At 45.7% G+C, this 13,197-nt stretch overlaps 1 protein-coding gene across 3 annotated transcripts in view; it reads left to right on the top strand.

The window, feature by feature from the left end:
• Positions 1-6,920: 6,920 nt before the first annotated feature.
• Positions 6,921-13,197, top strand: part of ANKRD50 (ankyrin repeat domain 50) — a 62,267-nt gene continuing 55,990 nt past the window's right edge. Inside the window, exons 1-2 of one of the 3 annotated variants that reach the window (XM_089525830.1) lie at positions 6,921-7,035; positions 9,107-10,652. In XM_089525830.1, coding sequence (XP_089381956.1) covers positions 10,174-10,652 — 479 coding nt within the window. In that variant the 5' untranslated portion in view covers positions 6,921-7,035; positions 9,107-10,173. Of the gene's footprint in view, positions 7,036-8,038; positions 8,069-9,106; positions 10,653-13,197 lie in introns of those variants that run through there. The other 2 variants (XM_089525831.1, XM_089525832.1) reach the window with 2 other exon arrangements.

Here is a 13,197-nt window from a genome sequence, read left to right on the forward strand (position 1 = left end):
CTTTCATAGACTTGGGCCTGGTACAGACCACCCAAAAACGGTGCTCTGCAAGCATTCATTTTAACTCCGGAGGGACTCCACAGCTGCTAGACTGTGCAGTGTCCCTCTGGAGTTAAAAGAACCTGTTTTTTCTGGGTTCTTTTACTGGCCCCTAGGTTATGTCATGAGTGCACCAATGGTGCACTAGTGAGGTAACTGATGTAACGCGATGTGCTGACACTATGTGTCCATTATGTGAAAATGGCAGCGGCTGTGCAGACGGGACACGGCCATCAGGCCGCCATCATTACATACTATGGTTCCAGACTGTGCAGTTGCTGTGCAGTCCGGAACCCTACTATTGCTGCTGCCACACTCCTTTCGGCCCATCTGTCTCGGGTCTTGGTCTACTTCCTCTGAGTTCATCCCATGTATCTGAGGAAGTAGACCAAGCACTTTATTACCCACAGATTTTAAAGCACCTCTCCCTCTCATCTCCCTCCATTCACTGCCTTGTTCTGGAAGGCTGATGCATTTGGGAAATAGACCAAATATATGAAAGCTTAATCTACAACTTCTTTTGCAAAGTTTAGTCTCAAAAGTGTTACAAGATCCCTTTACACCTGATCTTTGTTACTCTTTTGGTTCAGAAGCTTGCGGAACTTCTTGGAATGAGAATTTCCATGTTGGGCTGTTATTATTCTTTATATCCCCACATTTTCCCAGTCTGGAGCCCTACAAAAGTTAAAACACATACAGCTAAAACACTGTCTAGTACTGTATCTATATGACTAAATACAAAATCTTTAGATTGTGTACTTTGTTGAAGTCTCTGATAAGACATGAGAAAAGCTTTGGGGATTTGAAGCTGCAGTTTATCTTGTTGCCGTTGAATGTTCTCAATAAATATTAACAAAACAACCAAACATCTCCTTCTGAAAATAACAGCTAATTAGTTCTTATTAACAAATCCAAGTTGTTGGCTCTATTGTATTAGTGCACTTTTCCTTGCTAGAGGAACCAATGAATCCCATCAACAAAATATCTGCCCTTTTGCTACTAAAAATGGATTTCATAGGACACGTGACAGAGATGTAAATGTTATTTTTATAGTTTTTTTAAAAAATCAGTATTAGTTCTCTTAAAAGTAGGATTGTTTTACTGCAGTCTACCAAGATCACAGGGACAACTAGTATGATCATTCTAAACAACTGGTTGTTGTGAGAAATCAATCCCCTAATCAATTGCTTTTCACTACATAAAGCACTGCTTCTGAATATTGAACAGGATAAACCTGCTACATGATGACTGTAGCCATATGACTAAACTGATAAATAGTTGACTTTTCATTCTGTTATTGCATCAACTATAAAAACTCTAAGGAGACAGTGTGGCCTAGTAGTCTGAGCATCAGACTATGATCCTGGAAACCAGGGTTCGATTCCCTGCTAGACCAAGAAACCCACTGGATAACCTTGGGCAAGTCACATACACAACCATGGGGAAAGGCAATGGCAAACCCAATCTTGCCAAGAAAACCTCATGATAGGTTTGCCTTGAGATTGCCATGAGTCAGAAAAAACTCGAAAGTGCACACAACAACAACAAGAACAACACCACTTCTCTTTACAGACCTTTGATTTAATCTTATAGGCTTTTGACAAATGTTAATAGGAAGATATAACAGAAATGTATTTGCCAGGCTAGAAGAAATCTATGGCCCTCTATGGACAGGCCTTTTAGCACGTACGGAGTACGTGCTAGGGTTGCCTCGGAGCATCTTTTACAGATGCTCCCTAGCCCTAGCACGTACTCCATACGTCAAAATGGTGGTGTCCTGTTCACACGGGCGCCACCATTTTGACGTGACAGCTGTGCCACGTCCAAATGGCCCGGCGTGGCCATGACATGCTCGTGCCGCTGCAGGGTGCTTGTGGCACCCTTTCAGTGGCGCTGAAAGGAGCTCCAAAATGGAGCACCTTCCTGGAGGGCGCCTCGTTCCCACGGCAACCAGATTGCCACGGGAACGGCACCAGGGGGAAAGGGTCCCGAAAAGCGCCGTATTGGGGCCTTTGGGCTGCCGCTGTGGCTGCCTGGTCCCAATACGTGGCGCAAAGGGGCGGCTGCAGGCTGCCCCAAATCGGCAGTCTGTATCCCACCTATGATCTGCAAAATCATTTGTGTGTATGTGTTGATGGGTCATGAATGACCAAACAGCCCTTCTAGAGCATGAACAACTTCCTGAGCATGCTTTTTGGCCACAGAATACTGATAGGAGCAGAGATCAAATATTGTGTGAAGGGGAATAAAGTGGAATGATCTGAAAGAGGGTCTGGCAGGCAGACTAGAACACTGGTGTGCTCTGCATTACAATATTTTGTTGTAGGTTATACTGCCCATTGAAATTTATATTCTATTGTGATGTAATCTCAAAGTATAACACAGTATGACTCAAGTTTTGTGCAATACTAAACCGGCTTGCTTACTTGCTTTTCAAGTTTCATTACTACTCTGGGACTCCACAGCAGCATTCCTTAGAACTCCACCCTCACTTGATGTAGCTTGATCTCTAGCTTTTGTGACTGACAACTGTTATCTCTACAAATAATCACTGTAAACATTATTTTATGCTGCTTCTTCACCTTGAGCAAGAGTACTTGTATAGGTACACTTACTTTCTAAACATGGACTTGGAGAGTTATCTTGCATTTCTGCATGGAAATAAGTTGAACTCAAGGCAACGGAGTTACTTCCAAAAAAGGCATTTGGAATTGCAATGACATTTTCCATAAATTCTTGCCAGTTTGGAGCAGAAAATTGCAATGGCATATGAGTGCTTATTAATAACAGATTTTTTTTAGGAAGCACAATTTTAGAGCTTCTCTGTATCAGAAAGTGCCTGGAGTTACAAATGTGATGCCAAATTCTGCTACTAGGTACATCGGCAGAACAGAGTAACAGATTACTCACCTTTAGAAAGGGTGGGTTTGAAAAAAGGATAGGCACAGATGAAGTAATCTTTTTCAAAACACAACAAGCCAGGTTTCCAAGAAGACATTTATTGGCAACCTTCTTTCTTTTAAGGATATTTTGAGCCAATTTCAGCTAGTACGGCACCCACTCTTCCTTAGCTATCACAAAGATCCAATCCATACTGTGGAAATAATCCAGTTTGAGATAATTTTAACTGCCCTGGCTTGATGCTATGGAATTCTAGGAACTGTAGTTTTCTCTTTCAGAGAGCTCTGGTGCCACAATAAACTACAGTTCCCAGGATTATCTAGCACTGAGCCATGACTGTTTCCAACTGTGGATTGGATCAAAGTGAGACATTTGGGCACAGGAAGGAAGGAAGCCAAAGTGATGCTCCTGCACAGCTCATTATGGGCCTCCTCACACAAAACTATTATAGCACTATGACTCCACTTTCACTGCCAGGATTCTTTTGGAATCCTGGAATTTGTACTTTGGTGAGGCACTAGAACTCTCTGGTTGGAATTCTAAATGCTAACCCTTCCTAAACTGAAAATTCCAAGTTTCTATAGAATGGAACCATAGCAGTTAAAGTGGAGTCATAGTGATGGAAATGTGTAATGAGAAACTGAGATGGGAAGCAGGCCCACTTTATCACCCTATGGAAAGATTACTTCTTGGAAATCTCCTCCCTCAGGAGTCTCCACTGGCAACCATTCCAGGAAACAATGGCCTTTGTTACATGGGGGGGGGGGGGGGATTGAGGGTTTAAACAGGCATTTTCCAGTGACACTTGTGTGATCGCAGCTAAGATTAGAGAGGACTTATCCTGGGAATAACCAGGAATGCTCCAGTAACAAATCATTCACGGGATTTTCCAAGCAGGGTCATGTGAAAATCATGTCTTTCAAGACTGTAAACAAGGAGACACTTGACCATTTTTATAAGTGATATAAGTGGTTTGGAGAGTCTTTTGAATGAGAAGAAGGAGAGCAGTGATTATTGTAGGTGTAACTGTGTGCTTTCAAGTAGTTTCCAACTTATGGTGACCCTAAGGTGAACCTATCATGGGGTCTTCTGGGGCTAAGAGTGCATAATTCATGCAAGGTCACCCAGTGGGTTTCCATGGCAGAGCAGGGAATCGAATCCTGGGGGTCGTTCCCACTACAATTTGAAGTGAATCGTGATTTGGGGTATATGACCCTCGTTCCCATTGGAAACTGATTTCAATCCTCATTGGATCGATTCCAGTTAGGATAAAACGGGACAAACGCCAAAAAAACAAAACAAAACAAAAACCAGGGTTTCTTGACAGTAGTTTGAAAGTGGTTCTTTTGAGAAGAATCGATTCTGACCCATGTGCAATAAGTAGTAACACCAGATGAGAATTGATTCTTTTAGAGGGGAGGGACAGATGGCAGGGGGATGAGTACCATCCTTCCCCAGAGATGTCACACACACACACCAGTGCTGACTTAAAAAAAAAAAGTGATAAAAAATGGATAGATTGGTCAAGCAACTATTTGTGAAGGCAGGTAGTTGCTTGACCAATCTATCAATTTTTTGATGATTTTTTTTAAAGACCCTGCCATGCCTAGATCAAGTGATCCAGGCATGACAGGAGTCTTTTTTGGGACCCTCCAGACCCCTCTCTTGTCTTGGGAACTAAGGAAGAAGTGGCCTGCCAGCTCTCTTTCATTCCTTCCCAAGGCATGAGGGGGGTCTCCAAACTCCTCTCTTGCCTTGCAAACAAAGGTAGAAGAGGTCAGCCAGCTCGCTTTCCTTCCCTCCTGAGGCATGAGGGGGTCTCCAGACTCCTCTCGTGTTGGGAGCGAAGGAAGAAGCTGCCAGCTTCTTCCTTCGCTTCCAAGGCATGAGGGGGGTCTCTGGACCCCTCTCTTGCCTTAGGAATGAAGGAAGAAGTGGCCAGCCAGTTCTCTTTCTTTCCCTCCCAAAGCATGAGGGGGGTTCTCTGGACCCCTCTCTTGCCTTGGGAATGAAGGAAGAAGTGGCCAGCCTACTCTCTTTGAACAGCATTGAGCCATGGCAGTTCAAGCAGTGCCAAACTAGATTATTTCTGCAAGGTGGAAGCAGCCAAGTTGTGAAAAGAGGCCTTCCCCATATGAAGAAAATGAGGGTGGCGTGTGAAGAAAATGAGTGAAGAAGGAAGAAGCGGACAGCCAGGTCTCTTTCCTTTCCTCCCAAGTCATGAGGGGGGTCTCCGGACCCCTCTCAAGCCTTGGGAAAGAAGGAAGCGCCCCGCCCACCCTCCTTCCTTGGGTCTTTTTTGGGACCTTTTCAGTCTCAGGTCACACTCCCTCAGCCTCCACCTCCCCCCCCCCCCCAAAATTTCCACGCCAGGCTGCCGCTTACATCAGAGATGATTGACAGGGGGTTCTGAAGCAGCGCTGTCAGTGGGGACAACAATCATGCCAAAAAAAGTGATTCCACTCCAGTAAGGAAAAAATCCTCTTTCATAGTGGGAACAGGGGACCTTTTAGAATCGCTTTCCAAACCGGGGCAAAGGGGAATCAGGAAGCGATTTATCCTGCCAGTGGGAATGGTGTCCTGGTCTCCTAAGTCGAAGTCCCACACTCAAACCACTATACCACACTCACTGTCTGTAACAACTCTACCAATAAATTAAGTTTTCAATATCTTCTGTCTCTTTGCCAGTATCTTAGGCCTCAGTAAGCTAGACCACAGCTAAACCAATCTCTCTATTCACTACATACCAAGACAAGTTCAAGTGGCAAGTAAACCACAAATAAAAATCTCACCCTAAAGAGGACCAAGTAAACTCCAAAGTACTTTCTAGCTCTAAATCACATGGTTTTATGATGATAAGAATACAACATTGTAGTTCGCATGCTAGTTCAAATCCAAAGTTTTGCTGTGTAATTTGCCAAACAGTAGAACTTGGAAAGGTTGCATTTTGGGGACCACAGCCATGGTACAAAGTAGTGACTATGGATGGCTTCTGTGTCGGCAGGCAATGAGCGCACTCTGGGTTTTAGTCTAAACTTTTAAGGCGTTATACAAGGGTTTCAAATCCCTATCTGGCATGGAAACCCACTGATGAGTGGGCAAGTGCCACTGTCTCAGCCAAACCTCTGAAATCGTGCCAAAAAAAAACGTCCAAAAACTAGGTAAGGTTGTCCTACGTCAGAATTGACCTGAAGGGGCATTACGACAAAGATGCTGAACCCAGGACCAGGCACTGTAAAATGTAAGGCATTCAAGAAAAATGTAGGACATTACACAATAAAAGCTAAAAAGTCTGGTATAAACATAAATCCATGCCTCTTAATTATGCTGTAAAATTGAGGATGTCTTGGAATTCCTCCTGGACAGAAGGTTGGGCCCACAACAAACTCCAACTCCCAGAATCCCAGAGCCTTGAGCCAGAAAGAGTTAAAGCGGTACCAAACTGGGTTATTTCTCCAGTGTGGATGCAGCCTTTAAGTCTCATGGCTTGATGCTGTGGAATTGTGGGAATTGTAGGGGGGGGGGGCAAGGGTGGCACCAGAGCAGGGTGACCAGAGATCCTCCTTTTCCAAAACACGTCCTACATTTCAACAAACTACACTTCCCAGAAACCTATAGCATTGAGCCATGGCCTCTTAAAGCAGTGTCAGACTGCATTACTGACGCGGTGTGGATGCAGCCCTGAATGCATCAGTCCAAAAGACAAAAGCGGAGCGTGGTTTCAAGAGTGCTGACGCCCCCTTAGTGGGTCGGACAGACCCTCTCTCCGCTGGAGCCCCGCCCACCACCCTGGCCCCGCCCCTCCCCAACACAAAACAGCTGCTGGGCGGAGAGGGCGTGGCTAGAGAGGAGGAGGGGCGTGGCTTGAGCCACAGCTGGGGAAGCCGAAGCTGCTGGGTGGCTGGCTCCGCCTTGGGCCCCGGAGAAGAAGAGGGAAGAGCAGCCACAGCAGAAGAGGAGGAGGAAGCAGGGAGGGGAAGGGAAGGGGAGCCAGCCAGCCCCGAAGAGAGGGTCCCAGCCTGAATCTCTGGCGAGGAGCCGCCCTATGCCTCCAGACGGTGAGGATGCCGCCGCCTCTGCTGCCTTCTTCGCCCGGTAAGAAGCCCCGGCGCAGAGCCCTCTGCTGCTGCTGCTGCAAGTCCCTTGCCTTGGCCGCCTCCCTCCTCCGCCCTTTGCCTGCTCCGTTCTCCCTTGGACCAAAGCTTTGCCTCTCTCTCTCTCTCTGTCTGCCTGCTTGTGTTTTCCCGTGAATATATGTGTGTTTGTGTGTGTCTTTGCGTGTGTACCATTGTGTGTGTGTGTGTATATGTGTGCCTTTGCCCTGTCTGTGTGTGTTTGTCTGCCCATGTGTGTCTTTGCCCGCCTGTGCACCTTTGTGTGTGTGTTGTATATATGTGTATCTTTGCCTTGTGTGTGTGCTTGGGTTTGTCTTTGCCTCTGTGTGTGTGTGGACCTTTGTGTGTCTTTGCCCTGGGTGTGTGTGTGTGTGTGTGTGTGTGTGTGTCAGTCCAGTCTTCGCTCTGGGCCCACAACAAACTCCAACTCCCAGAATCCCAGAGCCTTGAGCCAGATAAGAGTTAAAGCGGGGCCGAACCGGGTTATTTCTCCAGTGGGGACGCAGCTGGATGGAACTGGCTTGGGCTCCTTTCCCGGCCGCCGAGCCTTGTGTGCGTGTCCCTTTTGTACCGTTGCGTGTCTGCGGGTGTTGTGTGTGTTGTGTGTGTTGTGTGGAGATGGGTCCAGGGCGTGTGTCTGGGAAGCCCAGCCAGGCAGCCCTCTCGCTCTTTGTTGAGTCCCGAGGCTCCCTCCAGGTTTCGGCGAAGGGAGCGAGGCTTGGTTTGGGAGCCTTAGGGAAGAAGGGCTCTGCAATGGCCGAGGGAGAAGGGAGAGGCAGCGAGACAAAAGCCTGGGCCAAGAAGACGCGAAGGGGATGACAGCGAGAGCAGGCTGCCCGGCCCCAGTGCCAAGGCAAGGCAAGGCGAGCGAGGGAGGGAGGGAGGGAGGGGAAGTGGAAACGTGGCTGGAAAGGCTCCCCCTCCCTCTCTCCCTCTCTCTCTCTCTGTCCCCTTCAGCCCCGAACAAAGAAGACTCTGCAAAGCTGGAAAGGGGGAACTCCTGGGAGAAGCAGGTACAAAGGAGGGGAGGCAGGGAGAGCAGATGGGGCAGCGGGCATCTTGGGGGCAGTTCTGGGGCACCACGATTCCAGAAGGAGGTTGACAAGCTGGAGTGGGTCCAGAAGAGGGCGAAGGGTCTGGAAAGCATGCCCTCTGGGCTAGGGATGTTTACAAGAGAAGGCGAAGGGGTGCTAGGGATAGCCCTGGGTCAGTGTTTGGATACTGAGGAGGGAGCAAGCTTGTTTTCTGCTGCTCCAGAGAACAGGACGCAGAGCAATGGGTTCAAGCTACAGAGATTCCACCTCCACATTCGGAGGGACTTCCTGACAGGAAGAGCCTCTGGATGCTGGAGCGTGGTGGAGCCTCCTTTGGTTTTGGAGGTTTTTTAAACACAGGTTGCTGCTCCAAAGAACAGGATCCGGAACAATGGATGCCAACTGCAAGAAAAGAGATTACGCCTCAACATTAGCAGGAACTCCTTGACAGTAAAGGCTGATCGACAGTGGAATACACTCCCTCGGAGTGTAGTGGAGTCTCCTTCCTTAGAGGTCTTTAAAGAGAGGCTGGATGGCCATCTGTCGGGGATGCTTTGATTGAGAGTTCCTGCATAGCAGAATGGGGTTGGACTGGATGGCCCTTGGGGCTCTTCCAACTCTATGATTCTATGACTGTCAGGAGTGCTTTGACTGTGTGTTCCTGCATGGCACTGGATGGCCCTCAAGGTCTCTTCCAGCTCTCTGATTCTACATGAGAAGAGAAGGCCTGGGAGGAAGACTCTTGGGCTTTGCAGTCACTTTGCCTTCTCCAGGAGTGTAATTCTAGGCTGTTAGGTCCAAGGGTTTGTATTTTAACATGTTGAAGAGAGGCAGGGAAGAATTAAAATGTGTTGTTGTTGTTTGTTTGTTGCTGTTGAGGTTCTCTGGTGAGATTCAGGGCATAACAGAAGGGATTGAGTCTCAGCTTGGGAACATTTGTAGGGCTTGGATCTCACTTAAAATCAGATCCCCCTCATGTGTGGAAGCTAACAAGTATTCGTGATGCTTAATTTTCAGGTGAGGGACAGAAGTGGAGTGTGGGGAGTGACCTCAGCAGCTGAGACACCTGGAGAGGTTTGGTGAAAGGCAAGATTGTGAGGAAAGCACATGGCAGATGTCAGCTGGAAATAAGATTCTCCTGTTTTCATCTTGAGCTCCATTAAACGTCATAACTGTGAAGGACTTCAGTGGACCACAGAAGCTTGCCTGATCTTCAGCTAAGGACTTTGTGCTAAAGTGAGGCAGATCCACCACATGTCGGATGTCATCTATAAACAAGATTCTTCTGTTTTCATCCTGTGTTCCATTAAGCATCAGAATTATAAAGGACTTCAGTGGATGTGCCTCAACTGCTGAATTGTGGAAGACTTCTCACTAAAGTGAGGCAGATCCACCACATGTCAGATGTCATCTGTAAACAAGATTCTCCCGTTTTCATCTTGTGTTTTATTAAGCATCATAATTGTGAAGGACTTCAGTGGGCCACAGAAGCTTGGCTGAACTTCACCTAAAGACTTTGCACTAAAGTGAGGCGGATCCATATCTTTGCATTATAAACTGCATTCATGGAAGGGGAGAAAAGAAGTCAATTGTTCTGTATTTCCTAAGGCTTCACTTTTGGGGAAGGGAGAGGCTATGTGAGGCACAAGATTTTGCAATGGCAGGGATTTAGAGAAGCAAGAACGTGGAAATTCTGCATGCATGTTGACATCTGTTTTTTTGGGAACACTAATTGCATAGGGGAACATGTGGTCCTATAAGCTGCAATCATGGCATGGTGTGACCTTTTAAGCTATATGAGAAGTATTACTGAGCCTTGGTATCAAACATCGCTTTATCTCTAAATCAGATGAACAGCGATACATCATGTGCTAATCAGGAGAGTTGGGATGGAGAGATGTAGCTTGTCTTGCAGAGATGCTGCTGACCATTGTGTGAAGAGATGAAGCATTTGCAGGTTGTATTTCCCTCTCTGACAGGGCTCCGTACAATGAATACATTGGCTTGGATCTAAGGACCTGCTTTAAAAGAATCTTAAGATGCCTTGCTGTTTCTGACCTGTCCCAGAAAAGAAAGTCTGCAAAATGGCTCAGACCAGCTTGCTGCAGGGGAAACCGTTTTATTGTCGAGAGTGGGTTTTTCACAAGCTTCAACACTGCCTCCAGGAAAAGACTAGCTGCAGCAACAGCATTGCCAACAAACCATCCGTTGTGCTGAATGCCGGGACTAATACTTGTGTCGTCCCTGGCAAAGGAGCTGCCTGGGGGGTGTTGTTAGTAGGAGGACCTGGCAGTGGCAAGACAGCCTTTTGTACTGAGTTACTGTGGCCAACCTCACCTGCAAGTCTCCAAAGGGGTTTACATCACCAAGCCCTGGCCTTTCACTTCTGCAAGGCTCAGGACTCAGACACGCTTTGTGTGGGTGGCTTTATTAGAGGGTTAGTTACCCAGATAAGTCACAGTGGACTCATCCAAGGATATGAAGATAAACTGAGAGATCCAGCTGTTCAGTGCCTCTTGCAGCCTGGGGAGTGTGAGAGGAATCCTGCAGAAGCATTTAAGAGGTAAAAACAAAGCCGTCGTCCTATCTCATAATCTGATAAGATATAGTCCTTCATAAACAGGTAAAACCTCCTTCTCATGTGGGTGGTGTTGTGTATCTGCATGAAATGTTCCAGTAGTCTGTACCAGGGTGGTGGGGACTCTGTCACAGGCAGCAAGTATTTCCAGACAAAATACTCTAAAACATATTCCATCTGAGTTGCTTCGGATTACTCTGTAATCTGTGTTTGAGAACAGAGTCATTGACTGGAAAAGAAGGAAAAGGCTAAAGAGGGGAATGAATTCTGGATTGTATTGGCAGGTGGCCATGGATCTACAGATAAGGTTTTGTTTTGGCATGATCTTGCTAAAGTTTTCCTCCTCTCAGTAGCTATGTGGGAACTCTTCATATGGCATCAGAACCAAAACAGACACCCATGTGAGATTGTTTCCATCAAGGCACTAGCTCTGCTTTGGTCTTCTTGTTTGAAACATTAGTTTTAGGTTTGCTGATTATACAGGACACCAAAAATAGGCTTTAAAATGATGTAGAACACTATCTGGATCAATATAAGATACAGAGCTGTCAGATTTCTGCCAGTTTTTGTTCATTGGGATACAGATTATTGAACTAGGATTTCAAAGGAGGAGTGAAAGCTCATATGGTGGACTCTTGCCCCTCATGCGAGAGTATCCTATGTTTAAAAAGCTAAAATTCATCCCTTAGAAATAGACAAATGGGAAAACTTGTAGTATGAGAGATGGGAAGTAAAGCAGTATTTGGGAGATTTGTTAGTAAACAGTGCTCTTGAACTTTCCAAGCTCTTCTGATTGGAAGAGTTAATGCAGTACACTTTCTGTGAATTAAACATGACAGCCCTAATGAGTTTTAAGGATTGTTTCTTCAAAGGTATACTGACAGTTGTGCGTATTCACTCACTGTAGGTCATGTGGTTGCTATCACTTGAGGTAGAAGGTCTGCTATTACATTGAATAGTTAAAATGAATAACAATACCAAGCTAAAGATGCTTTAATGTATACTTGTGTCTTTGCAGCTTTTAAAACCCATGAAAAAATGTTGTGTTTTCTTATTGTTGGTTCTGGACTATAGTTTTCCAGTGTTGGAAAACTATATATTGGCCTGTTACAGACTGCCAAAATAAAGCTGCTTCGGGTCTCTTTGGAGGTATGCTGTTTAAATGATGCATGCATCCTAAGAATCCGGAAGCTGCACCAAAGTTGCACTCCAGTGCTTAGGAATGGAGTGTGGCTTTGGCGCGACCTCCGGACTCTTAGGACCCATGCATCATTTAAATAGCATACCTCCAAAGAGACTCGAAGCAGCTTTATTTTGGCAGTCTGTAACAGGCCATTATTTTGCAGGAGTGAGGAATCTTGGCTTTTCAAATACTTTGGACTGAAGCTTTCATGAGCAGGGCTGGTCATAATTGCAGGGTAAAAGATCTGCTGGGCCAACAGTTCCCATACCTGCTACATGGCAGTATTTTACTTACTCACTTACTTACTTCATATGCTCCCTTTCTCCTGAGGTGGAGCCCAAGGCAGCTTCCAAAAACATTAAACTAAAAAAGTTTATAATAAAAAATTAAAAATAATTAACAAGTAGGAACCTGTTTCCATTCCAGTAGCTTGGAAACAAAAGTTAACATTACACTGGAGACAAAATGAATATTATAAACTTGGTGGCCTCCAGCTGCTTAGGATTACAACTCGCATCATCCCTGACCACAAACCACCAGCATTGGATTGTACTGGTTGTGGCCAATGGCAGCAGTAATCCAAAACATTTGGAAAATTCCAAATTATGGAAGGCAGTTGAATAATCAAATCTTGTTGTCTGGATAGAAACGGCCCAGGGAGTGCTAGCATAATCAACAGACATTCAAAAACATTTATATTACAGTTATTAATCATCAGTGAAGATGATCAGTCATCAACTGATGAGAACCTATTCCACAATAGATTTGATCAGATGGAAGAGTGACATCCTGAAGAAAGATGAAATGGTTTCTTCTCTCTCAGTGCTATGGTCACATCCCTTCTCTCATTGAGTGAGGTTGGTTTTGCTGTATCCAGCACAGTTTTAAAATTGTAGCAGTTCTTATATCAGATTCCTGCACAATTGTGTACAGTGGGTTGGCATGAGTCTAATTTATGTTAGGCTGCTAATATAATCCATCTATATTCATCTACCTGTTCAGAACAGTGGTGCAGTTTATGAGGGCATGTGCCATCTCTGGGTGAAAAGTTGCCAAGTCTTTGGGGTCTGTGCTGCATGAATCAAAGTAGTTGCCTCAGCCATATCTCTGAGGTGATTTTCATGTGGCTTACTTGATTTACCCTTAGTTCTTCTGGTTCACCATTTCTCAACTTGGCATACTGCATATGGCTTGGACTAACTCTCATCAATCCCAGCCTGCAGTTTTGTAGCCATGAGTAATGAGAATCATCTTCCAAAGTATTTGGCCATATCACTCCTTCTCTACAAACTAAAGGGCTCTTGATCCTCTGTCTCCAGGTTTCACAGGCTAAGCTGTTTCTTCCTG

This window comes from Sceloporus occidentalis, unplaced genomic scaffold (genome assembly GCF_023333645.1).
Source record: "Sceloporus occidentalis isolate IW3139 unplaced genomic scaffold, rSceOcc1.0.p SCAF_5, whole genome shotgun sequence".
NCBI lineage: Eukaryota > Metazoa > Chordata > Lepidosauria > Squamata > Phrynosomatidae > Sceloporus > Sceloporus occidentalis.